A 25,464-nucleotide genomic window follows, 5' to 3' on the forward strand; every position below is an offset into this window, starting at 1 on the left:
ACTTCAAAAGAAGATGGCATTTGATCTGGGTTGGTGGTCAAATGAAATTTTGAAAGGCGGAGACAGGCATTCTAAGCTGAGGGAATAGCAATTAAAACCCATGGCATGTTTGGGCAAGAATAAGCAATATTATTATATAAAAAGAAGTACAATATTTCAGGGAGCAGAAAAACAATGAAAGAGAGAAAAGACAGGAAGAAAAGGAAGAGGAAAGGAGGAAACAAATAAGGAAAGGAAGAACAGAAAGAAGAAAGATAGGTCAGGTAATAAAGGTAAAAAGAAAGGCTAGGAGGGGGTTCTAAAAACCATGAGTAAGGAGTTTTAGTTGCAGCAATCAAACAGAAGTAAAATAATTAGTGTTCAGAAAATTACAGTTATGGATAATTGCTAATTAGTTAGGAAATGACTGCAACAGTCTAGGTTAGAAATGAAGAAGGCTGAGATAGGACAGATATAGTGGGACCAGAGAGGGACAGATGGATTCATGATATTCCATGGGCGATCTTAATTCTCAACTGGATATAATGAATGAGGGAGATGAAGTCATCAAAGATGATCTCAAGGTTTCTAGCCTAGGATACTAGGATACAGAGCACCAGGCATTACAATGATGGTTATAAGTATGCTTATTAACTTGATAAGATGTCCATCATACATTTTGTCTTTAAAAGATAGTAAAATAACAGGTACAACAATGTTCATAGTTTGATTAAAACACACACACAGAAAAATACCAAGAATGATATCACATGATCATCTCAATAGATGAAGAAAAAGCATTTGACAAAATTCAACACCATTTATGATAAAAACTCTCGACAAAGTTGGTATATAGGGAACATATATCAAAATAATAAAGGCCATTTATGACAAACACACAGCTAACATCATACTCAATGATGAAAAGCTGAAAGTTTTTCCTCTAAGATCAGGAATAAGACAAGGATGCCCACTCTTGACATTTCTATTTAACATAGTATTAGAAGTCCTAGCCACAACAATCAGAGGAGAATAAGACATAAGATGCATCCAAATTGGAAGGGAAGAAGTAAAATTATCACTATTTGCAGAAGACATGATACTATATATAGAAAACCCTAAAGACTCCACCAAAAAACTATTAGAACTAATAAGTGAATTCAGTAAAGTTTCAGGATATAAAACTAACATATAGAAATCTGTTGCATTTCTATATACTAATAATGAACTATCAAAAAGGAAAATCAAGAAAATCCCACTTACAACTGAATCAAAAAGGATAAAATATCTAGGAATAAATTTAACCAAGGAAGGCTTCCCTGGTAGTGCAGTGGTTAAGAACCCACCTGCCAATGCAGGGGACACGGGTTCTAGACCTGGTCCAGGAAGATTCCACATGCTGCAGAGCAACTAAGTCTGTGAGCCACAACTACTGAGCCTGCGCTCTAGAGCCTGCGAGCCACAACTACTGAAGCCTGCAGGCCTAGAGCCCATGCTCCACAACAAGAGGAGTCACTGCAATGAGAAGCCCGCGCACCACAACGAAGAGCCGCCCCCACTCGCCACAACTAGAGAAAGCCTGCGTGCAGCAACGAAGACCCAACGCAGCCAAAATAAATAAAATAAAGTTAATTAATTAAGAAAAAAAAATTTAACCAAGGAGGTAAAAGACCCATACTCTATAAGGCACCAATGAAAGAAACTAAAGATGATACCAATAAATGGAAAGATAGTTTGTGTTCATGGACTGGATGAATTAATATTGTTAAAATGTCCATACTACACAAAGCAATCTACAGATTCAATGCAACCCTATCAAAATACCCATGGCATTTTTCACAGAACTAGAAGAAGTAATCTCAAAATTTATGTGGAACCACAAAAGACCCCAAATAGACAAAGCAATCTTGAGAAGGAAGAACAAAGGTATTATGCTCCCTGACTTCAAATTATACTATAAAAGTTACAGTAATCAAAACAGTATAGTACTGGCACAAAAACAGACACATAGATCAATGGAACAGAACAGAGAGCCTGGAAATAAACCCACACACATATGGTCAATTAATCGACAACAAAGGAGGTAGAAAACACAATGGGGAAAAGACAGTCCCTTCAATAAGTGGTGCTGGGAAAACTGGACAGTTACATACAAAAGAATGAAACTGGAACATTTTCTCATACCATATACACAAATAAACTTAAAACAGATCAAAGACTTAAATTTAACACCTGAAACCATAAAACTCCTAGAAGAAAACACAGGCAGTAAGGTCTTTAACATCAGTCTTCTCAGTATTTTTCTGATCTGCCTCCTCAGGCAAGGGCCACAGATGCAAAAATAAACAAACGGGACCTAATCAAACTAGAAAGCTTTTGCACAGTGAAGGAAACCATCAATAAAATGAAAAGGCAACCTAGTGAGTGGGAGAAGACATGTGCAAATGATATGTCTGATAAGGACATAAAGAACTCATACAATTCAACATCAAAAATAAAAAAACCCAATTAAAAAATGGCCTTGGGGGACTTCCCTGGTGGTCCAATGGTTAAGACTCCGTGCTTCTACTGTAGGGGGCACAGGTTTGATCCCTGGTCGGGGAACTAAGATCCCACATGCCACGTGGTGTGGCCAGGAAAAAAAAAAAAAGGGCTTGGGATTAACAAAAACACACTACTATATATAAAACAGATAACCAACAAGCACCTACTGTATAGCCCAGGGAACTCTGCTCAATATTCTGTAATAACCTATATGGGTAAAGAATCTGAAAAAGAATGAACGTATGTTTATGTATAACTAAATCAATTTGCTGTACACCTGAAACTAACACAACATTGTAAATGAACTACACTCCAATTAAAAAAAAAAGTGGGGGTGCAGGCAGAGGACCTGAACAGGCATTTTTCCAAAGAAGACGTACAAAAGGCCAACAGGAACATGAAAGGACGCTCAACATCACTCATCATCAGGGAAATACAAATCAAAATCACAATGAGATTTCACCTCATACTTATCAAAATGGCTACTGTCAAAAAGATAAAAAATAACAAGTGTTGGCAAAGATATGGAGAAAAGGGAACCACAGTACATCACTGGTGAGAATGTAAAGTGTTACAGTCACTAGGGAAAACTGTACAGAGGTTCCTCAAAAATTAAAAACGAAAGTACCATACAATCCAACAATTCCACTCCTGGGTATTTATCTGAAGAAAATGAAAACACTAATTCAAAAAGATAAATGCACCCCAATGTTCATAGTGGCATTATTTACAATAGCCAAGATATGGAAGCAACCGAAGTGCCCACTGACAGATAAATGGATACAGACATGGTATACATGTAGAGTGGAATATTACACAGCCATAAAAAAGAATGAAATCTCACCATTTACAACAACTTGGATGGACCTGAAGGGTATTATGCTTAGTGAAATAAGTCAGATGGAGAAAGACAAATACTGTATGTTTCCACTTATATGTGGAATCTAAAAAACAAAACAAATGAACAAACAGAATAAAACAAAAATAGACTCACAGATACAGAGAACTAATGGTTACCAGAGGAAAGAGGGGTGAGGGAAGGGGCAAAATAGGTGAAGGGTTATTAAGAGATTCAAACGAACAGTTATAAAATAAGTGTAAGTCACAGGGATGTAATGTACAACACAGGGAATACAGTCAATATTTTATAATTTAGTATGGTATATAATCTATAAAAATATCAAATCACTATGTTGGGGGGAAAAAAGAATGACAGCACTTATCTCTAGATGGTAGAATTATTAAGGATTTTTGTTCTTTTTGACTTAAGTTCTAATTTTTCTAACAATGGGGTATATTTGTATAATAAAAACTTAAATAAAAATACGTACTAAAAAAACAAGCAACAGACAGAACAAAAATATATAGTAAATAAAATATACAGCAGACATTGTTGATTTTTAGATAAACTCAGAGTTAAAAAAAAGAAAAAACTATAACAGCACCTAAATTAGCAAAATAGTTGGCTTAGTTACAATGGGTCTAAATCTATGGCTTGAGCACTAATAAGAGAGTTATTGCCAATCATGAGATAAAGAAAATATCTTACTGCTTGAATTTGACTTCCATTTTTATTACTTTTAAGTAAGAAAAGCCATGTCTACAAATTGAGTCATCTTTGATTTCTCCTTTTCCTTTGCCACTGTGAGATGGTAATCTCAGTTTTCACTATACAAAATTATAAAAGATACTGTATCTCCTCTTTCAGTCTGATATGGAAGTCAAAGCAATTAAAATAAGTGAAAACCATTTCCAAGTATGAGCTTGAACAGGGTCCTATGATAATGGTGTTTGCAATAATCTATGGCTTTTGTGACAATTATTCCTGGCAGCCCAAAAGCTTGTTTTATTAATTTCCTTGGTCTTAATTAGGCATCACATTGGTGTAGCTGTTGGATGGCCAAGTTCTGAACAGCAGAGATGATTGTGTTTATAAGCCACCCAGCTAAATAAACACTTGTCTACTAGTTTGTTACTATCAATACAATTAAAAGAATGATTAAAAGTGAACTGTAAGGGGGCTTTCCCTGGTGGCACAGTGGATAGGATTCCACACTCCCAATGCAGGGAGGGCCTGGGTTCAATCCCTGGTCAGGGGATTGAACTGCGTGCTGCAACTAAGGAGCCCACGAGCCAAACTAAGGAGCTTGCTTGCCTCAACTAAGACCTGGCACAACCAAATAAATAAAATAAATTTAAAAATATTAAAAAAAAAGTGAACTGCAAGGGACTTCCCTGGTGGCGCAGTGGTTAAGAATCCACCTGCCAATGCAGGGGACACAGGTTCGATCCTTGGTCTGGGAAGATCCCACATGCCGCAGAGCTACTAAGCCCATGTGCCACAACTACTGAGCCTGCACTCTAGAGCTCGCTACCTGCAACTACTGAGCCCACGTTCTGCAACTACTGAAGCCCATGTGCTCTAGGGCCCTCGAGCTGCAACTACTGAGTCCATGTGCTGCAACTACTAAAGCCCCCACACCTAGAGCCCATGCTCTGCAACAAGAAAAGCCCCCTAGAGAAAGCCTGCACGCAGCAACGAAGACCCAATGCCGCCAAAAAATAAATTAATTAATTTTTAAAAATCTTTTAGGTATAGAAGCAAAAAGATCAAGTCACATATAAAGGTGAAAAAAAAATCAGACTATGTATGATCAGGCTTTATCACCATAATGCTTTATGCCAGAGGAAAATGGAGTAATATATTTAAGAAACTCAAGGAAATAAAATATGTGCTCAGGATTTTATATCCGGCTAAATGATTTTCAAATATAATGTTCACAACTGTTTTCAACATTCAAAAATTTAGGGAATATTGTTCCCAAGGGCCTTTCCTGAAGAATTTACTAGAGAATGAGTTTTAGATATCCAAAAGACTAGAGAGGGGAAGAGAAGGAAAAGGAAGAGATGAAGCAGCCATTTTTTGCTAAAAGAGTATAAGCCTGAAACTAAAGACTGCAAAGTAGTGATATCATTGAGCTGTTGGACCAACCCTAATCTGCCTACCTCTGAAATCTGTGTTATGCTACAAAAGTCAAATCCTATTTTCTTTTTAAAAATGATATTATAGAAGAGTAGTATTTAATAACATGGAAAACTGTTCATTATATATTAAGTGAAAAGAGCAGATTATAAAACAGCATTACCTCATTTTCTAAAGAGAGTAAGTATACAAGTATTAATACCAAAACATCAATAGGATTATGGTTGTTTAAATTTGTTTTTTCTGGGTACTTTCCTGTATTTTCCTCATCATTCCTGACACAGGAATAAAATCATGCCATAACAAAATCTCTTTGGTAATGAGGTCTAAATTGGACTAGAAAACACGGAATTTTATGCTGAAGCAGCTGTTATTATAACTCTTTAACAAATTCAGCAAAAATATCCAAAATAAGAATGGTAATAAAAAAGAAAATAATTGCACATTTTACTTCTGTAACATTTTTGTATTTAGGATTTTTCTTTTTTGGACAGCCCAGTATTGAGATCATTTAGTTTGAAAGGAAAAAAATGAAAGAAGAAAAACAATTCTCAATTAGGTTACTAAATCCATCTACATTTTTTACTTTATTGAACAGAAATGGGAATCAAAGGATCTACAAAAATTTTAAAGAAATACTTTTTTCAGTTTTAAAAAGTATAAACTCAGTTTATAAACTTTGTTTTATAACTATGTTTTAAACTATGTTTAAACTAAAGTAATATATAGAAAGCATACCAATGAGCCAAAACCTAAGGTCCAAAAATGCTCATTTCGGACTTCCAAAACTCCATCCAACGTAGATACCTAATCAAAAACACAGAAATAGGGCTTTTGTATTTGACATATCCAACACAATTCAGTCACATTATGGATTTGCTGTAAGCCTAGAAATGACATGGCCAAACCCTGCCTGAAGACACTTACTAGCCAAGAGAAGTCCCAGACCATTCACTCCAGATACCATTTCTGCTTGTTCAATACTAAGCCAGGGCCTTCTTTTCCAGTTTATTCTCTGCACCAATCCCTCAAGAATCAGGTCTTTACTTCCCTCATTCACACCTTGTTCAACAGTGTGTAGTTCTTTTCATCTTATTAGTATAGTATATATTTATATTCAGCACTTGTGGTATCAGAATGTTTTTGTCTTCTCAATCATTCCTTTCTCCGGATCCCCTTTTAACAAATTTCTGTACAATACAGGATGTTATTTGGATATGGGCCAAAAGGAAATTCCAAGGCCAGATATACAGTGTGTGGCCCATTGATACAGTGGCACAGACCCCACTAGCTGAAGCAAGTGGCCAGCTATATTGATCAAAGTGGCCTCTGTGATACTGACAACCAATAGTTTAAAACACTCTCAACATTCAAATAATTTGATTATCTTATTCCTTCATTAGTTAACAGTTGGAATTTTATAACAATACAAAATCTAAACCTACAGATCAAGATATTAGGTGCTGAAGCAATCACCATGTAAAGGTGGCCTCTGACGTAATCAAAATCCTAGGTTTGAATACAAAATCATAAAAATCACAGCATTTATATAACAAATAGTGTGGCCTTTAGACCATTACCGTCTACACTTATTGGGTTGGCCAAAAAGGTCGTTCCGGTTTTTCATAACATCTTATGGAAAAATTCAAATGAACTTTCTGGCCAACCCAATATTTCAAGTGAATCTGGCTTCCAGACTGCGCAATTCGTCAAATTGTTCTATTTTTGTCACTATGTCATGTCTCCTACTATATCATTGTAAAGAACAAAAACTTCCCTAAAATAAAATTCTAGAAAGAGTTGAAATTATTTTTACCCACTCTTTGCATTCTCTAATTATAAATTAAAATGATTTTACTTATTATTCCATCTTACCTCTCTGATGAGTTTGTCCAACTGACCAATAACATGGGGTGGTGTTGTCTGGGGAAAAAAATAAAATAAAATATGAATTTAGAGAGAGAAAAACCTTTTGCAACAGTAGTCCTGACACTAAAAAAATTGGGTTTTACACCAGCCTTTGCTTTGTTTCACATGTGCCCTATCATGATTTAGGGAAGAAAGGCTTTAATTGACCCACTAATAAAGCAGCATCAGAAATCAGCCCATGCTTATTTCTCATATTGCAAAAAAGCTGCTATCTCTAGAACCAAATAATCAATAAAAAAATCTTTAAGAAAGTAAAATTTTGTATAAGGCATAACACTATAAAACTAATCTAATTGTTATTACTGCTTCTGGAGCGGGAGATACAACCCATAAGTTTTAGAAAAGGCATGAGGGAAAGACAGAAGGAAAAGCAGTGCTTACACATTCATCTAGTCCTGGGAAACTACCTTTCTATTCAGGTGCTTGTCTACAGGTGTTCCTATTGTTTCAATAAGTAGTGATTTCGCATTTTAAATTTAAAAGTCTCACTAATTCAAGAATAGAAAATAAGAAAACAATCATAACCAGATTATACAATAGCCAAAGCACATTTATTAGGGGAAAATGAATATCTAAAAAAGATTTTAAGTAATATTGTTTTCACTTGAAACATTATTAGAGGCAAAATATTTTCATTTATGCTTTTGCCTTACAACTACATGAAGATCTGTGCCTATTTTGTGCATCAATAGAACTTCATCTGGTTCTTTTTTTAAAAAATACATTTATTTATTTATTTATTTTTGGCTGAGCTGGGTCTTTGTTGCTGCATGCGGGCTTTCTCTAGTTGCAGTGAGCGGGAGATACTCTTCATTTTGGTGCAAGGGCTTCTCACTGCGGTGGCTTTCCTTGTTGCAGAGCACAGGCTCTAGAGTGCAGGCTCGGTAGTTGTGGCGCACAAGCTTAGCTGCTCCATGGCACGTGCGATCTTCCCAGACCAGGGCTCAAACCCATGTCCCCTGCATTGGCAGGCGGATTCTTAACCACTGCGCCACCAGGGAAGTACCATCTGGTTCTTACTATTCAAATTTCAGAGATTATTGTTTGGCTTCATTTCCAACAGTGCCCTCCAGTAGCTAAAAATTTCATCATCTGGTAGAAGAACCCATACTGTTTTATAATCTGGTAAAAGAACATAGCTAATTTTAAGCATGCATATTGAAAGAAGAGCCTTACCTGGAGTAATACTTTCCCACTGTACACACTCATGGGATACATAGTGCCAAATGTCATCAGAGCAATGGCTATGGCTGATGCAGTATCTACAGCAAAATAATTACTGAAAAGAAAAAACAATTCTAAATCTCAAATGTATGCTTCACTGGGCTTTTTACAATTTAATCTACCAAACTTTAATTATCTAAAGCAACAGGACTGTTTTACCACAGCTGGCCACTACTGGCAATGAGAGCATCTCAAAGGAAAATAAAAGGTTTTCAGAATCCTTTCTTGCCAAAGTTTAGGGGGAAATAACTAATATTTATGTTAATTAGTGTGACGAGAGATGATGAAGAAAAATAATGTGAGCATTTCCCCACAATGTATTTTCAATCTACTTGTCAACTCTAAATATTTCATATATATTTATTTGCTGCAACAAATAAAAACCTTTAACTAGTAATTTCTGATACAGGAAGACCAATAGAATTCATCAGTGATTCTATCAATTTTGCTGTAAACAATAACTCCAATAATTACTATTAAAATTTTTCAAATTCCCCAGGAATTTCACAAGGTGAGATTCTCCAGGAATTTGTTATAGCAATATTGTGACTGAAGTGCAACATCTCATCAGTAGTTCACTGTTCTATTAACAAGACAGACCAAAATGCCAATGGTTACAAAGCTGATCATGTACTCTTTTTCACTTTTTCCCATATGCTGGGAATAGAAACATGAGTAAAGACATAGATCCTGCCTTTGAAATGGCAGGAAACATACATGTGAAAAATATAATAAAGGACTTTGGGTACAAAGGAGAAGTCCTACAGGGTATCATGGATGCACAAAGGAGTGAATGGCAAGCCTACTGGGGTAGGGATAATGCAGAAACGCTAAATATAAAAAGAGGTGACAGGGGTTTCCCTGGTGGTCCAGTGGTTAAGACTCCGCGCTTCCACTGAGGGGCACGCAGGATCGATCCCTGGTCGGGGACGTTCCAGCAGCAAAAAAAAAGAAAAAAAAAAAGAGGTGACATTTGAGCTGAGCCTTCAAGATGAGCAAGATGATGTGAGCAAGATACTGTAGACAGTGAAAGCAGCATGTGCAAGGGCATGAAAACCCTGATGCAGCAATGAAACTATCAACAGTTAAGTATATATAGACAGACGGATGGCTAGTAAGGTTGGTAGAAGCTTTACTGTGTTAACAACTTTTAATTATTTTAAGTACCCAAAAGAGAATTTTGAAACAGGAAAATATTATGTTCTGATTTGCAACTTTTAATGATCACATCAGTAGCAAAATAGCAGATAACTAAAGATGTGTGAGAATAAAAATTATAAGATCAGAAGACTATTCTAATTAGGCCAAGGAAATGATCACAAAGGCCTCAATTTAGGAAAAAGAATGGGAAGAAGGGTAAGATAATATTAAAAAGAAAGATTAAACAAGAGTAGGTGACAAGACTATTGTTTACAACAGCCAAGACATGGAAACAACTTATGTTTCTGTTGACAGATAAATGGATAAAGAAAATGTGGCATATACATACATAAATATATACACAATGAATATTAGTCAGCCATAAGAAGGAAATCCTGCCATTTGTGACATGGATGGACCTTGAGGGCATTATGCTAAGTGAAATAAAAGGACAAATATGTATAATTTCATTCATATGAAGTACTTAGAGTAGTCAGATTCACAGAGACAGAAAGTAGGATAGTGGTTGCCAGGGGCTGGGGGGAGGTAGAATGGGTAGTAATTATTTAATGGGTACAGTTTCAGTTAGGGAAGATGAAAAAGTTCTGGAGGTGGATCGTGGTGATGATTGCACAACAAAGTGAATGCACTAAATGCCTGTGCAAGTACTGAACTGTATGCTTGGAAATGGTTAAAATGGTAAATTTTATTTTATGTATGTTTTAACACAATTTAAAAGCAGAATGCAAAGGAATAGACTGTAGTAGCATTCACTGAGACACAAAGTACAAGAAAAAGCAGTTTTGGGGATGGGGGGAAATAGGTTCAGTTGAGGTGGACATGAACAGAAGATATGTTTTTCGGAATTCAGTAGAGATCTGGGCTAGAAATAAAAATGTAGGAATCACGTAGAGGTAGTAAATAAAAACATAATTGTATGTGATATGCTAGGAGAGTATGCAAAACGGCAGGGAGTCACCGAATCACGTCATAAAATTAAGCTTAAGGCTGCTAAAGTCTCTTTCCTAATAGACTTGCTTTTTTTAAAGTTGATTCACATCTACTTCCTGTCTTCCCTCACTCAGCAACAGTCGCTGTGATTCATCTCTCTTTTACCCGCTTCTCAGTCTCACTCATCAGGTCAGCAGTAAGGAATTTAAACAGTTTTCCAGCCTGCATTATAGACTGTGGTGAAAATTTCTTATTGAATCCAACCCCCATAATTTTTCAGATGAAGACACTTGAGGACAAGACTTGACCAAAGTTGCACAGGTCACAAGCAAACATGCTATAAGCTTAATCCCCAGCCATCCTACTGATGCCCCAGGAATCGAAACACACTTGATAGCAATAAAAAATACTTACTTAATTTCAATTAGCATATAAGTAATACAAAGAGCAAATGCTCCAGCAAGATCAATCAAAACAAATGGATTCATTCGGGGAAGGAAGATACTGCTAAGTCCTGGAATAATTCCACACAAGCTATGAAAAAACAAATAAAAAGAGTATTCATTAGTAGAACTTACGTAATACTGATGAAAGTCATATAAAAGATGACTTGTAGTTTAGTATATCTTTTAAAGAAAGCAAAGAGAATTTGGGAACAAAACTCTCACTCGTAAAGGTCTCTTATCTATCACCAATTAAAAAGTAAGAAAAAGTAAAGGGAGAATAAGAATCTGATCTGTGAGATTCACGTAGTAACCTCAGCAATAATAATGCTGAGACAGATGCATTTCTTGGGCATTCCTTTAACGTTATGTATATCATGAAATCCCATAACATCTTACCTTCGACTAAGATCTGCAACATGCTCCTGAAGCCAACTCGTACTAGCAGCTTTAAAAAGAAAATATTTAAATTATGTGTATAGAATAAACCATTACCAGAAATACTTGATTCTTAAATTTAAAAAATAAGTTCGGTCGTGACTGTATAACATTACAAAAGATCACGTTATTCCTCAAATCTAGAACTTTTTTCTCTTTTATGCCTTTAGGATACTAAATGAAAAGCAGTTTCAACTGCAATATACAGCTGACCTGAAGGAATAAGTGAACTTAACGTATTTCATTGCTACTATTAATTTGAAGTTTTAAAGGCTTATTATAGTGTAAAGCGAAGCTTCCTAACCAGTGTGCTCAGAATGGGTTGCAAGTACACGGATTACTAACTCGCTCAGCTCTCAGAAAGGCCAGGTGGGAATCTGGCTACATGCAGACGCCTGTCAGTTACTGTCCCTGGACAAGTAGCCTTCAGGCTCAAGCATCCTCTTACATTTATCCCATGGTGCTACAGAAATTCTCATTTTTTAATGTGTACCATGATGTAAAAAAGATCGGCAAGCCATATAAAAAGTAGCCTGGTACAGCAGTTTAAGAGCAGACTCTGATGCCAGAATACCTGGCTTCAACCCTAGCTCTGCCCTTAACTAGATGTGTAGCCTGAGACAAGTGACAATCTCTCAGGGCCTCAGTGTAAAATGGGGATAATATCAATAAAATGATTTACCTATCGTTATAGGAAGAATTAAACGGGTTCTACGTAAAGCGTTTATCACAGTGCCTGGCAGATAGAAAGTGCTCAATATTATTTTCCACTTAAATTTCAACTAATGTTGTATAATAAATTTTGATGCTTCTGTGAACTTTCATTTCCAGCTAATAAAAATACAAACTAGATGATCTTTCTAGAAATAAATTTGGCAATATACATCAAAGACAAAAAAATAGTTTGTTTTTTTTTTTTCTGTACGCGGGCCTCTCACTGTTGTGGCCTCTCCCGTTGCAGAGCACAGGCTCTGGACGCGCAGGCTCAGCGGCCATGGCTCACGGGCCTAGCCGCTCCGCGGCATGTGGGATCTTGCCGGACCAGGGCACGAACCCGTGTGCCCTGCATCGGCAGGCGGACTCTCAACCACTGCGCCACCAGGGAAGCCCAAAATAGTGTGTTTTTAACCCATTTATAATTTCTTCTTTGGGAAGAAGAAGTGGAAATGCATACAAGAAATTTGGTACAAAAAAGGGTGGGGCTGCCCTGGTGGCGCTGCCCTGGTGGCACAGTGGTTGAGAGTCCGCCTGCCGATGCAGGGGACACGGGTTCGTGCCCCGGTCCGGGAAGATCCCACATGCCGCGGAGCGGCTAGGCTCGTGAGCCATGGCTGCTGAGCCTGCGCGTCCAGAGCCTGTGCTCCGCAACGGGAGAGGCCGCAACAGTGAGAGGCCCGCGTACCGCAAACAAAAAAACAAACAAAAAAGGGTGGTTACAGCATTATTTGTAAAAGGTTATTTATATATTATTCTATATAACAATAGACTGTTTAAAAATATTCATGACAAAATATTATGCAAGCCTTCAAAAATCATTTTTTCAAAGAGTATTTAATGACAGGCAATACTCAAGACATAATGTTAACTGAAAAAAGCTAAACATAAAATTGTTAATTGATACAATTCTAAATATGTAAAAAAATATATACATGTGCATAGAAAAAAAATTAAAGGAACAAAATAGAAATGTTAACAGATGTTATCTCTGGGTCATGAGATTATCAATACTGTTTCCTTCTTGTATCTTTCTGATCTTCACAGAGAGATACAGTTTCTAAACCTCTGTACCTTCTTAGAATTTCTAGAATGAGCATTATACTATTCTAATAAAGTTTTTTCTAAAAAATTCTGGTCATCACAAATATCATTATTTAATTTTCTAGTTCATGCAGTAATTCTTAAACTCTAATTCATACAAATACAACTCATACTTTGTAACACTCAGGAAGTTGTTTAAACCTGAATGGGTATTTCAGAAAGCTTTCTTCCCTTGGTTATCTTGGTATTCAAGTCAGTGAGATCTAAAAAGACCCTCACCTATTTTTGCTTCAAAGTACAGGTGTGTGGGTCTGTGTACACAGCCCACTTTTGTTTTTACCTCACTTCTCCATCCATCAGTGGTTAACCCTTTGTAGGTTAGTGGGATTCCAAAACACTGAAATTATTGAAAAATGCCAATAATTTAGACCACTGGAATGAAAAGTCTATCTGAATTTTTAAAGACTTGAAAATAAAAGAATATATCAAAAGGAATAAAGTTTTGCTACTTTCAAATATATGCCTACCCACCATTGCCCAAGAGAAGTTCCTGGGAACTTATCTAATTAACAAAATACAATTATTTGCAATGAGCATAGCAACTAGTCTATGTACACTGATGCTTCTAAAATGCTTGCAATAAAAAAAAAAAAATGCTTGCAATAAACTTTTCTTAGGTAGGTTATACATGTAAAATCTCATTCATGTTATTTGGTAAATGTAATTTTTTACTGCATGTAATTTAATACATGAGTCAGTTTTGCCTGTTTTTAAGTAATATGTTATTTTAAAGCTTGTAATAATTAGATTCCGTTTCATAATTTTTTGCTCAGAGAAAGACTTTAGAACCTTTGGGGTAGTCCTCTCTTCTCTTCAGGATATACTTTCTCATTGATCTATGAATTAACGAAACAAACAAAAGACCTGTTTTTATGAGAGGTTAATTGGTTTTTTATTAATGGTAAATAAAAACATACCTTCAGAGACATAAGCAAAAGGTTTATTCCGAATAGAAAGCATTGTGAACAGGTTGAAAGAAAGAGCCACAAAAGTACCAACTAATAATCTTCCCCTGAAAAAAACAACACTCATGATTATTTTTTTCTTGGTAATGTCAATACGTAATTTCAGCATGTAGAGAGACTAAGAGATGGGAAGGCAGACTGGTCTGCTTCAATGGTTTAGTATTTGCAGAGCCAGAATCTGAACTTGGTTCTAGTCCCATGACCAATGTCCTGTCTACTGTTGCTCCACCTTACACAGGACAAAAAAAAAAAAAAAAAAAAGACTCTTAGCATTAACAGTATCTTCTTACAGGTAATTGCTGTTATAAATTTTTAGAAATGCTAATGGTATTTGGTTTACAGTCCACTGGCCAGGTCAGACTGTCCTGAATTAAACTGATCAGAATAGGTAAAGTCCACATAGTTGGCCACTATGTTGTAAATAATAGCAATTCCATCTTTTCTACAGCTGCTACTAAAAGACTTGGAGGATCCAATCTTAAATTACAGAAGACCAGATGGGGCTGGCTTAGGATATTGACCTGGGCCTAGAAATACCGAGGGACCCAAAATCAGGGCAGAAAGGCCTTCCTGTTCAGTATAAAAATTTAAGGGCTTGGGAACAGTTAAGGGTGAAAAGAGGGAGTCTTGGGATTTGGGGATTTTGCTTGTGAAATATCAATGAAATATATATTACCACACTCTGAACTCTGATATTGGCCAAAGTAACCACTATTTAATAACATATCAATTAATAACTGGGAATCAAACGCCATAGTAAATTATATGTTATGTCAAAAGCAGAATCTCACGTGTGTATCTCAGGCTGCTCCAAAAAGCGTTCTGCACTAAAAGAAGGAAATAATGTATTAAATAAGTCCTACAAATTATAAAATTATAAGACTTTATTAAATATATAATTAATAAATTCACAAAACTTTTTAAATATGATAACCAACTGCTGATTATTAGTAGTGATGAGACAAGCAGACCCACAAATTATCCTCAAGGTGTAATTCAATCTTTCTCTACCAAACCTGTTTCAATGGGTTTGTACTAAGCATTAAAACATGTCTGTGTGAATCCTTTCCTTTCATTCACACCTATGACTAAATTTAGTAGCATCAAAGAAGGTAATAAAAGAAGGGTGAAAGGAAGGGAGAAAAGTCTGAAACATGAAGAAATTGTACTATCAAAACTCCAGCACTGCTCATTTTATTTGTACCCTTCCAACCCGACGTGTCTCACTGGATTCTTTCATATTCCCAAAGGTGGCATAGGTAGAATTTGCAGTGACAGTAACATTGTATACAAATGTACCTTTCTTTTAATATAAAGAGAGCTCCCAATTGTGCCAAGACTGTGGACGCAAATACAGCCAGGACTTCTAATCTTTCAAATCTGAAATTGGAAAATTAATCAAATCAGCCTAATTCTTTCAATTCACAAACTAGTATCTCGAGAACACATTCATTCACTCACTATACATGTGCCTACTATAATCCAAACGCTGTTAAAAAGGACTACAATTTCTAGAATGACAATAAACAATGAACATCACAGATTTTAAAAAGAGTGCCTATTTGTACAACATATACTCCTTAGGGCTTTTATTTTCTAGAAATAACCATTATTATAATAACAGCACTTAATTGACCCATCTTGTGTCAGACACTGGTCGAAGTGTTTAACATATTACCTCATCTAAATCCTTATAAGGGTTAGTTTATCCACTTTTTTTTTTAAAAAAAGAGATAAGGAACCTGAACCCCAAAGAGGAAAAGTAACTGTTTAGAGTCATACGGCTTGCAAGTGAAGGAGTCAGGTTTTCAAACTCAGACACTCTGGCTCTAGAGTTCATGATTTTAACCACTACTACACTGCCTCTCCTATCTACACACAATTACAGTTAACTGAATATGTCTTATAATCCCTAAGCTATCAGCTGGAGGCCAAGGGCTGTTGTCTTATTTATCTTAGTTTCTCCCACTGCACATAGTTTAATGGCATTCAACACCTGTAAGTATATATGCTTAAAATTTCTCAAGGAAATAATTATCTTCAGAAACGATAATAAAATAATTAACGATGTTCATCACATTAGTTGTTTTTTCCCTCAAATGAGTTGATTTAATTCTAGGTGGTACAGAATTCAGAATATTCAGGAGATAATAAAATAATAAAGGACATTCATCACATTGCTATTTATAATAGAAAAATGTTGGAATCAACAACATACCATTACACATTATTACAAATATAAAAGAAATGTATTTACTGACTTGGAAGGATGGAAATGAAAAAAAGTGGGTTATAGGAGAGTATGAAAAAAACGGTATGTAAATGTAGCAACATTATTTGTGGTAATTGATAAGTTGATACTAAAGTGTGTATTGAAATGCAAATGGTGTAGGAAAGCAAAGACAATCTGAAAAAGAACAAAGCTGGAAGATTTACACTACCAGATAACCAAGATTTCAAAACAACAGTAATTGACACACTATGGAACTAATTCAAGGATAGACAAATATACCAAATAGAAAAGAGAATCCAGAAACAAACACATACACAGTCACTTGATTAATAAAAAAGCAGCACATAAAAGCAATAAAGAATAATTTTTTTCAATAAACAGTGTTTTATCAAACTGAATGGTTATATAGAAGCAAATGTGCCTTGACCTTTACCTCAACCCATACACAAAAATCAATTCCAGGTCTTCCCTGGTGGTGCAGTGGTTAAGAATCCGCCTGCCAATGCAGGAGACACAGGTTTGAGCCCTGGTCCGGGAAGATCCCGCATACCGCGGGACAACCAAGCCCGAACACCATAACTACTGAGCCTGCGCTCTAGAGCCCGTGAGCCACAACTACTGAGCCCTTTCACCACAACTACTGAAGCCTGCGTGCCTGGAGCCTGTGCCCCGCAACAGGAGAAGCCACCGCAATGAGAAGCCTGTGCACTGCAACGAAGAGTAGCCCCCGCTTGCTGCAACTAGAGAAAGCCCGTGCGCAGCGACAAAGACCCAACACAGCCAAAAATAAATAAAATGAATTAATAAAAAAAAATCCTAGGGCTTCCCTGGTGGCGCAGTGGTTGAGAGTCCACCTGCTGATGCAGGGGACACAGGTTCGTGTCCCGGTCCGGGAAGATCCCAAGTGCCGCAGAGCGGCTGGGCCCGTGAGCCATGGCTGCTGAGCCTGCGAGTCCAGAGCCTGTGCTCCGCAATGGGAGAGGCCACAACAGTGAGAGGCCCGCGTACCGCAAAAAAAAAAAAAAAAAAAAAGTCCTAAAAAAAACCCAAAATCAATTCTAGTTTGATTGTAAGCCTAAATGTGAAAGGTCAAATGGTAAAACTTCTAACTAATAACAGGGTAGAATATCTTTATTCTGGCCAAGATTTCTTGACAAGTACACAAAAAGTATTAACCATAAAGGAAAAGACTGATAAATTGAATTTATCATTGAAATTAAAAACTTTTCATTCATCAGAAGATAACTTTAAGAGAATGAAAGAGAAATAGGAGTGAGAGAATATATTTATGTATAAAGAACTCCTATATAGATCAATAAGAAAAAACAGACAACCCAATCTAAAAATGGATAAAACACTTCAGCAAGCATTTCACAAAAGGGGTAATCTGAATGGTTAATAAACATAAGAAAAAGTGCTCAAATACTCATCAGGAAAATAACTTAAGCCTCAATGAGATGCCACTGCACACCTAGAATGGCTTTAAAAAAAAAAGGCAATACCAACAGTTGGTAAGGACATGAAGCAACTAGAACTCTCATATACTGTCAGTGGAAATGTTAAATTGGTAAAACCACTCTGGAAAACTGTTTGGTATTATCCTATCTTCTAATGATGAATATATGCAAATCCTATGACTGAGTAATTTCAAAGACATATGCCCAACGTAAATGAGCACACATGTATACCAAAAGAAATGTACAAGAATGTTCATAAGTAGTTTTATTTATAATACCTAAAAGCTAAAAATTAACTAGGGCTTCCCTGGTGGCGCAGTGGTTGGGAGTCCGCCTGCTGATGCAGGGGACACGGGTTCGTGCCCCGGTCCGGGAAGATCCCACATGCCGCGGAGCGGCTGGGCCCATGAGCCATGGCCGCTGGGCCTGAGCGTCCGGAGCCTGTGCTCCGCAACGGGAGAGGCCACAACAGTGAGAGGCCCGCGTGCTGCAAAAAAAAAATTAAAAAAAAAAAAAAAACTAAATTCCTTTCAATAGCTGAACATATAAACAAATTTTGATATATTCACATAATGGAATATTAGAGCAATGAACAAGAATGAACTACTGCTATATGATGATATATATATTGTATCCCATTTATATGACTTCAAAAACAGGCAACAAGAATCTGCAATGACAGCAATCAGAATACTGGTTACTTTTCTCAGGGTTTGACTCTGACTTAACATTAAGTCATTAAAGGAGGCTTTGGGAGAACTTGTAATGCTTTATATCATTATCTAGATAGTAGTTATACAAGTATATTTATTTGTTAAAATTCATCAAACTGCACAAGGATATAAGACAGAACAAGCTACAGTCCCTGCTACCAAGAAATTTATATTTTAAAGGGGAAGACAAAAAAAAACAAAACAATTAATTGCGCTTCCCTGGTGGCACAGTGGTTAAGAATCCGCCTGCCAATGCAGGGGACACAGTTTTGAGCCCTGGTGCAGGAAGATCCCACATGCTGCAGAGCAACTAAGCCCGTACTCCACAACTACTGAGCCTGTGCTCTAGAGCCCGCAAGGCCACAACTACTGAAGCCCGTGTGCCTAGAGCACGTGCTCCACGACAAGAGAAGCCAACGCACCGCAACGAAGAGTAGCTCCCACTCACCGCAACTAAAGAAGACCCGCGCACAGCAACGAAGACCCAACACGGCCAAAAATAAATTAAATAAATAAATTTTGAAAAATTAATTTATAAGTTCTATACAGAGAATTATAGCAGTCTGATGTGACAAGAAGCTAACTAGGTGATCTATTTTAGAATCTATTTTAGATTGGGCCCAGTCACTTAATGACATTAGCATTTAGTGACATTAAGATTGGAATAACAAAATGGGGCTAATCTCGTAAGAATCAAGTGAAGAGCATTTCCAGGAGATAGAATAGTTTGTATAAAGACCCTAAAGCAGGAATAAGATGTGTTCAAACTACGGAAAGAAAGACAGTGTGGTATAGACGGCATGAGAGTGGTAACTTGAAAAGAAGTAGGCTGGATCTAAATCATATAAGGTCTTTGTAAACGAGGAAAGGGGGCAGGATTTTATTCTAAGTATGACAGGAAACAACTGGATGGTTTTAAGAAGTAGAATGATACCATGATTTAGGCTTAAAAAGAAAAAAAACACTGAAGAAAAATCCCAAAAAAACACTGGTTTCTATATGGAGAATGGACTGAAGGGGGGTAAAAGCAGAACCATGGGGACCAGTTAGGATGCAAGACATTGGTTAAGGCAAGAAATGAAGGTAGTTTGGTTAGGATGGTAGTAGTGGAGATAGAAACGGGGGCAAGGACAGATTCTGGATGTGTTCGTAAGTTATCTTGACATAACCTGCTCATGGATAAATGTGGGTGATGAGAGAATAATCAATGATTTTACTTGAGCAACTGAGTGGTGGTGTATTTGCTAAGATGTGAAAAACTGCAGAGGAACAGATTTGGGGGGAAGAAAACAAGAATCCTAGCTTGAATTTAAGACATGAATTAGACATCCATGTGAACCTGGCACGAAGGTAACATGACATGAGATAAATCTCAGTGCTGGAGAACTGAATTTTGGAATTATTAAATATAGATGATACTTCAAGATATGTGACTGACTGCAATTATATTTGATTGCTCCCTCTTTTCCTATTCACTCTAAGCAACTAGGCCAAAATGGGAGCTGTCTTGTCCTTATGTGACCTTGTCTCCTGGCCACAGGAGCTGATCTAAAGACTAACATCTATACCAAGATGGACCAACCAATAGTTCTTTCTCACTATTTTCTAGAGCTGGGGAATCCTTTCGTCTCAAGGATGAAGGTGAGAAGGTTCAAAGTTTTGCTACAAGTTATCATTCCAGGATAGTGGAGAAAAGTGGTCTGAGAAACTGAAACTGACATGCAGAGAAAAGCAGGCCTTTTGAGGTAAGAGAAAGACAATGTCCTGAGTGTTCTAGTCCCTATACCAGTTTACCTCAGTCTTCCCACACTTTGGTTATGTAAATTAACATTTTTCCCCCAAACTAGTTTGAGATGGATTTCTGTCACTTACAACCAAAACCCTTTACAAATGATTATCATATCAATCCAACTCTATCAAATTTCAGTGACACTTATAAATATCTTCATTTTGCACTAAAATTTCATGTTTACTTTGTCCCATTATTTAAGTAAAACCTGATTTTGTTCAAAAGAATATAATCCCAATAAATGGTATGGTGGAGAAGAAAGGTAAGTTTTGTCCAAGAGTTTCTTCACCAAAGTTAAATTCTTCTTTCAAGTTGTTTCCTTGAATCTGAAAAGAACTCATTTTTTCTAACATATTTTAAAAAATCCTCTGATATAAAAGATTATTTTCTAACTTTCAGTAATTTCTAAACTATAGAAACAGAAATCTCAAAATCTTTGTCAGTTCATTGCTGTCACAAATACAGTCTTAAGATAAAAATACATCTCTACCGCTGCATTAATGTTAAACTATATCCCACTTACTTTAACATCTAGAAGATACATACATGAAAATCCTTTGTACTTTCTCTAACTGGAATAAGAGATTACCAAAATATTAAAGAACTTAAAATGAACAATTTATGTAAGATTTGTTTTATAAAATAGAAAAAAACCAATGTGAACATTTTACTTTAATATGATTTAAATTTAAACATTCATGTTCCTTATCTAGAATCCTCTTGGAAGATGTTTTTTTATCTACTTTCACTATCTGATCACTATTCCACTAAACAGGCAGCATTTATTTTCTACAAGTACTCTAGCTAGCTCTTTACTGCCTGGTATAACTACTACTTTAATAGCGATAAGTTAGCAGAAAATAAAATAATTTGAACTTACCCAAATGAATAGGCAGGGCTAGGTTTCCTCATCATTACCCAGTAACTTATTAAACATGTCATTAAACTAAGTAAAAAGGAAAATAAGTTTAGCATTAGAACTAGAACTAGAGGACTTACAGAAAGAAATTTAGCTTTCAGAATAACTAAATTGCTAAAAGTTAATAGTGTTTGCAGACTAAACTAACAACAAGTTATTCTAATAATTTATAATCTAATCACAATAAGCACCCTAATGTGAGTTTTAACATGGGGAGAAACTGAAAGAAGTTATGATATACCATTAAGACACTAATAATAGAACTAATAGAACCTAAACCCACAGTTTCTCTACTCAGAAAGTTATCCGCCCTAAATGGTTTCCATAACTGAGCCTGCAAAAAATGACACAGCAATAATAAGTGCAATTTACTTGATTCTAGGCATATACAATACATTTTAACTTTAATAAACTTTATTTAATCTCTGTTAAAAGTTAAACTAAATATTAATAACACCTTGACAACATTCTGGATGGGATAAAGTTATGGTTACTTTCTTAGTGGAGATTCACTCTAAAACAACTTACTACAGTGTGAAATTCAGGTAATAACTATCTGTTTTAGACCAATCAAGAAGATTTAGTTATGTGACTGATGAAAAAGACATCCCTATAACATACTTCTATGGCACGGATCTTGGAGACATACGGTCTAAGCATTCTGCAACCTTTATTTGGAAATATGAAAGGTCCCCAAAGCAGGAGCCAATAGGTCGTCTCTCTAGCTCACAATTACATATATACTTTGCAGTTATTAACATCCCTCATTTCTTTTCACACCCACATGGTTACAGTGGGAACTAGTATGTTCTTATGTGTTCCTGCTCCCTGGTCACAGCTGACTCATCTACAGGTAGGCACCTGACCTAAAGTCTGGGTATTATCTTTTCTGTTGCTATATAAATGGGGTATTTTCTTCCAGCATATCTTCTAATTATTATTTGTACATATGGTCCATGTTGATAATTTTACTTATTTCACAGATAACTTTCCTTTAAGTAAAGAAAACTTCATAAATTCAGTGCAACAAACCTTTTTTTTAGTTTAATTTTATTGTTTTATTCAAAATAGGACATTTACACAGAAATGTGCATAAAGCACATATGTACATTTTAACAAATAGAAAAAAAACACCCATTTAACCACCAATCAAGGTCAGGAGTAAAACACTGGGGAAGCATTCTGGAGGTCTCTTTTCTGTTTTTCAAATGAAGTATATATAGTTGATAACAAATTCCTTATTAGCTTCAAAACATTAAGAAGGGTCTTCGCTGGTACCACAGTGGTTAAGAATCCGCCTGCCAATGCAGGGGACACGGGTTTGAGCCCTGGTCCAGGAAGATCCCACATGCCACGGAGCAACTATGCCCATGTGCCACAACTACTGAGCCTGCGCTCTAAAGCCCACTAGAGCCCGCAAGCTACAACTAGTGAGCCTGCATTCCACAACTACTGAAGCCTGTGCGCCTAGAGCCTGTGCTCTGCAACAAGAAAAGCCACTGCAATGAGAGCCCACACACTACAACAAAGAATAGCCCCTGCTTGCCGCAACTAGAGAAAGACCACACACAGCAACGAAGACCCAGTGCAGCTAAAAATAAATAAATAAATTAATTAAAAAACAACAACAACACAACACTAAGGAGGGGACTTCCCTGGTGGCACAATGGTTAAGAATCTGCCTGCCAATGCAGGGGACACAGGTTCGATCCCTGGTCTGTGAGGATCCCACAAACCATGGAGCAACTAAGCCCGCATGCCACAACTACTGAAGCCCTCACGCCTAGAGCCGGTGCTCTGCAACAAGAGAAGCCACCGCAGTGAGAAGCCCGCGCACCGCAATGAAGAGTAGCTCCCACTTGACACAACTAGAGAAAGCCCGCGCATAGCAATGAAGACCCAACACAGCCATAAATAAATAAGTAAATAGGTAAGGAAGGAAGGAAGGAAGTAAAAACATTAAGGAGCGTTTTTAAAACTTACCTAAAAAGATCAAAAATGGTCAGGTAAGTATAGGCAGTTAAAGCTGCAAAACAACAAAAAGACTGATTAAAATGTTACTGAATCCATTGTTAGGAAATACAGCAAATCACCAAAACTGTTCATAACAGGGACATCCATCACCGGAAAACATGAGTCACTGATTAATCTCATATGTTGGCAATTATCTAGTAAATTTGACTAATACATGTAGCCAAAGTTGGTTAATACAAAAGCTTACTTTAGAACCTGATTTCTCCATCAGGAAAAAATGAAGCAGTATATGCTCAAAAGCCCTGAGATCAATTTTTTGCCTCCTTCTGTCATCGGAGTACTATTTTAAATGTATTTTTAAAATAGCAGGATGAAAATAATGGTAAATAAAAACATAAGAGTCATGACACAAGAAAAATATTAGATTTCCCTTTTCAAGGAAAACTCAATAAATCATAAAATTTTATTTATACACTACATAAATTGAAGAACTAATCTCTCACATTAAAAGGAAATCTCACAAAAAAGATACATGCACCCCAATGTTCACAGCAGCACTATTTATAAAACAGACTCACAGGTATAGAAAACAAACTAGTGGTTACCAGTGGGAAAGGGGCAAGATAAGGGTAAGAGATTAAGATATACAAACCACTATGTATAAAATAGATAAGCAACAAGGATCAATTGTACAGCACAGGGAATTATAGCCATTATTTTGCAATAATTTTTAGTGGAGTATAATCTATAAAAATACTGAATCACTATGCTGTATACCTGAAACTAATATAATAATGTAAATCAATACCTCAATTAAAAAATAAAAAGAAATCTTAGTTTTTCAAATAGATTTAAATTTTTTTTTAAAAAAAGCTCATTTTAGATAATGCCTAACAACTGAACCAAATTTTATAGTTTACAAAGTACTTTTGGAATAGATTTTCTCATTTAAATCTTTTGAGTTATAGTTCAGAATAATATATTCTATGTAAAGGACGACATACCTTTATTTATTATGAGAACAATAAAAGTGAAATAATTAACTCCTAAAAATAAGAATAGTGACATACCTATACTATTAGTGGAACTGCACCACATTAGCAGGAAGCCAGTACATGTTAAGTTTATTGCACCAAAGAGCAGTATCTTCCAGGACTGTGAAAAAGAAAATCATTCTTATTTGTACAATGCTGACAAACTTCTCTGGGTCCATTCAAGTTGCTGTGATTCATACTCTAATATTCAAAGGAATAAGCACAACTTGTTTCAAAAAGTTGAAGTGCCACATTTTCTAAAACTACCAAAATTATCATCAAACAAGTTACTATTATAATATATAAGCCTAAACGAATAATTCTAGAAGGGGAATTATTCTAGAGAAAATAAATTCTGACACACAAACTCTCAAATAGTTGAGAAAATATACTGACATTTGAATATAATTTTGTCTCCATAAACATGTAGAGACAATGATAAAAACAAATGGGGCAAAATGTAAAGCAATTGATGAATCTGAATAAATGGTATAAGGGAGTTCCTTATACTCATAACATTTCTGTAAGTTTGATGGTACATCAAAATAAAGTTACCCTGCCCACCCACCCACCAAAAAAGAGCAGTACTTGGTTATTTACCAAGTAAATTGTATGAAATAGGACTGCAAAAGAGGGGAAGATTACCACAGTTTAGAAGTTCACAGAAAAGGGAGGATCTGAGATACACCTTGAAATAGCTAGGATTTAGAGGGAGGAGGAAGAGCATTCTAAAAATAAAGGAAGAAGAGATCAAGTGAAGTGTTTTTTATTTTTGTTCTGCTCCTCTCCCTATAAAGGGAGACCTATGCTTGTTTGAAAGTAGAGATGAAATAAATTAGTGAAAAGGTAGTTATTTTGAGGTGTTAAAATTAAACATGTAATTGCTAAGGTCAAGTATGGTATGGGATAGAATGGTTTTACAATACAGATG

General features: G+C 36.1%; 1 protein-coding gene across 5 annotated transcripts in view; it reads right to left on the minus strand.

Moving 5' to 3' along the window:
• Positions 1–25,464, minus strand: part of SLC30A6 (solute carrier family 30 member 6) — a 38,114-nt gene that overhangs the window by 3,203 nt on the left and 9,447 nt on the right. For 2 of the 5 annotated variants that reach the window (XM_027113437.1, XM_027113438.1), the window contains exons 3-13: positions 24,570–24,654; positions 23,509–23,551; positions 21,487–21,552; positions 15,714–15,794; positions 15,206–15,241; positions 14,367–14,461; positions 11,593–11,641; positions 11,165–11,284; positions 8,612–8,714; positions 7,382–7,429; positions 6,245–6,313 (exon numbers count right to left, since the gene is read on the minus strand). In XM_027113437.1, coding sequence (XP_026969238.1) covers positions 6,245–6,313; positions 7,382–7,429; positions 8,612–8,714; positions 11,165–11,284; positions 11,593–11,641; positions 14,367–14,461; positions 15,206–15,241; positions 15,714–15,794; positions 21,487–21,552; positions 23,509–23,551; positions 24,570–24,654 — 795 coding nt within the window. Of the gene's footprint in view, positions 1–6,244; positions 6,314–7,381; positions 7,430–8,611; positions 8,715–11,164; positions 11,285–11,592; positions 11,642–13,668; positions 14,340–14,366; positions 14,462–15,205; positions 15,242–15,713; positions 15,795–21,486; positions 21,553–23,508; positions 23,552–24,569; positions 24,735–25,464 lie in introns of those variants that run through there. The other 3 variants (XM_027113439.1, XM_027113440.1, XM_027113441.1) reach the window with 3 other exon arrangements.

The sequence above is a fragment of the Aethalodelphis obliquidens genome, unplaced genomic scaffold (assembly GCF_003676395.1).
Source record: "Aethalodelphis obliquidens isolate GAN/ISIS:26980383/991018 unplaced genomic scaffold, ASM367639v1 scaffold12, whole genome shotgun sequence".
In the NCBI taxonomy this organism is placed as follows: Eukaryota; Metazoa; Chordata; class Mammalia; order Artiodactyla; family Delphinidae; genus Aethalodelphis; species Aethalodelphis obliquidens.